General features: G+C 29.8%; 1 protein-coding gene across 1 annotated transcript; it reads left to right on the top strand.

Moving 5' to 3' along the window:
• The first annotated feature begins 470 nt into the window (after positions 1-470).
• Positions 471-1,106, top strand: LOC149514098 (uncharacterized). Its single transcript, XM_089746598.1, has one exon. The coding sequence runs from the start codon at positions 665-667 to the stop codon at positions 926-928; it is 264 nt and encodes an 87-aa protein (XP_089602724.1). The 5' UTR covers positions 471-664; the 3' UTR covers positions 929-1,106.
• Positions 1,107-1,844: the final 738 nt, after the last annotated feature.

Below are 1,844 nucleotides of genomic sequence, written 5' to 3' on the forward strand. Positions count from 1 at the left end.
ATGAATATTAAAGAAACATTCATATTAAAAAAATATATGTTAAGAAAACAGTATCTTATTCATATTAAAAAATATATGTTAAGAAAATAGTATCTTAATATAATTAATGGTGAATTTAATAATCTTAAATATATTTTAAATTATTAACAATATATTAGATATAATAAAAAATTCTTTTAATTTTTATTATTTCATGATTTAATTCAAATTTTAATTTAATTATTTATATTAAAAAGTCAACATATTTTAAATTCTACAGTATTTACACTTCTTTTCTTATCCTAATCTTCTAGAAATATTTCTTAAAGGCCAATGGATGGTGTAGTGGCAGGGAAAGGTTTGAAAAAAATAAAAGAGAGAGGTATTTTTGTCCGAACATATATTCCTAGCATCGAGCAATCACACGTGTTTTTAAATCCAAATCTGGGTCCAATTCTCTATTTTTCTTAGTTGGACCAAACATTATTTCCTTAAACGCCTATAAAACAGGCGTTAGTCAATGAAAATCAACAATCAGAATCACGCCCACCTTTTCTTAACGTTCCAAACTTTGATCAGCGAAATTCCCTTGTCTTTTTCTCCGTTTGATTTTCTCTTTTAATACATCTATCCTTTATCTCCTCTGCTGAAAATTTGTCAATAGAAAAACATAATAGAAAAGAAAATGGAAGGAAACAACGACTCCTACGGTACATCATGGGCAGACCAATGGGACTACGGCGACTCAGCCCCTGCAGCAGCCACCACTGAGAAGAAGAAGAAGAGCAGTGACGGTGGCAGAACCGCCAAGTACAAGCAGAAGGTTGGAGAAGGCCTTGGAAAAACCAAAAAGGTAGCTTCAGCTGGGATGAAGAAGGTTAAAGAAGGAACCTCTTTGGGGATTCAATGGGTGAAAGACAAGTATCATAGGACTACCAAGAAGCACTAGAAATGTATATTCTCTCCTACAGGACATAAATAGATCACATACGATGTTTTGTTTTGATATAGAAACTTTGGGGTTTCATCTTTGTTTATTTTCTTTTGGTTTTCTTTACCCATTCCTTTATTGCTTTTTCTTTCATGTAAAAATGAGAATCAATAAAAACGCCATAGTTTTTACTGTATGTTAATGGTGATTTAGGATTTTCTTGAACTTTAGTCCATTAATCTCTCTGTTTCTTTTTTTTTTTTAATTAGTTGATTTTGGCTTGTCAAAACAATTACTACTAGTCAATGAGATTTTCCTTTTCGCAGAAGAAAGGAGAGTAATCAAATATATATTGAACGGGTAACTTGTGTAAGGCTTCACTCATAAAGATCAGCGTGTTCGGCAAAGACTTTCAGACTGCGCGCATCGTATCTCCAGTGATGGGGCTAATGATGGCACGCCGAGAACAGTTCACCGTCTTTACTTTCTTTTTTTTTCCTTGATAAAAACCCTTCAACAGAAAATTGGTTCATCAAGATTTTTTTCTGGTTTACTTTTTTGGTTTTGTTCGGATCATTCTAAGAGAAAGAATTATATCAAAATTTTACTTTGTTTTTTTATTTAAATTATGTGATGTAATCATAATGTTTTAAAATAAAATTATTTTTTATTATAAAAATCTTTAATAAATTTGCTTAAATAAATGTGCCCAATTTAATTATCACATAAATATATAATAAATAATTCATTTTTTCATGGAGGAGTGGTTGTAATTGAAGATATATATTTATGGTTGACGTAGAATAATTGGTTTTTTAAATTTTGTTCTCTTTATAAATTCTTGTCTATCTCTGTAACATGCGTGACCTTTTTTTATTTGAATTTGCTAAAATTGATCTAATTATTACTGTCATATTTAATTAACTACATGATG

Source organism: Durio zibethinus, chromosome 17 (genome assembly GCF_047325235.1).
Source record: "Durio zibethinus cultivar Kanyao isolate XHJ-2024 chromosome 17, ASM4732523v1, whole genome shotgun sequence".
In the NCBI taxonomy this organism is placed as follows: domain Eukaryota; kingdom Viridiplantae; phylum Streptophyta; class Magnoliopsida; order Malvales; family Malvaceae; genus Durio; species Durio zibethinus.

Excerpts from the sequence above, each read along its gene's own strand:
- LOC149514098 (XM_089746598.1), top strand. The coding sequence starts at position 665 with ATGGAAGGAAACAACGACTCCTACGGTACATCATGGGCAGACCAATGG.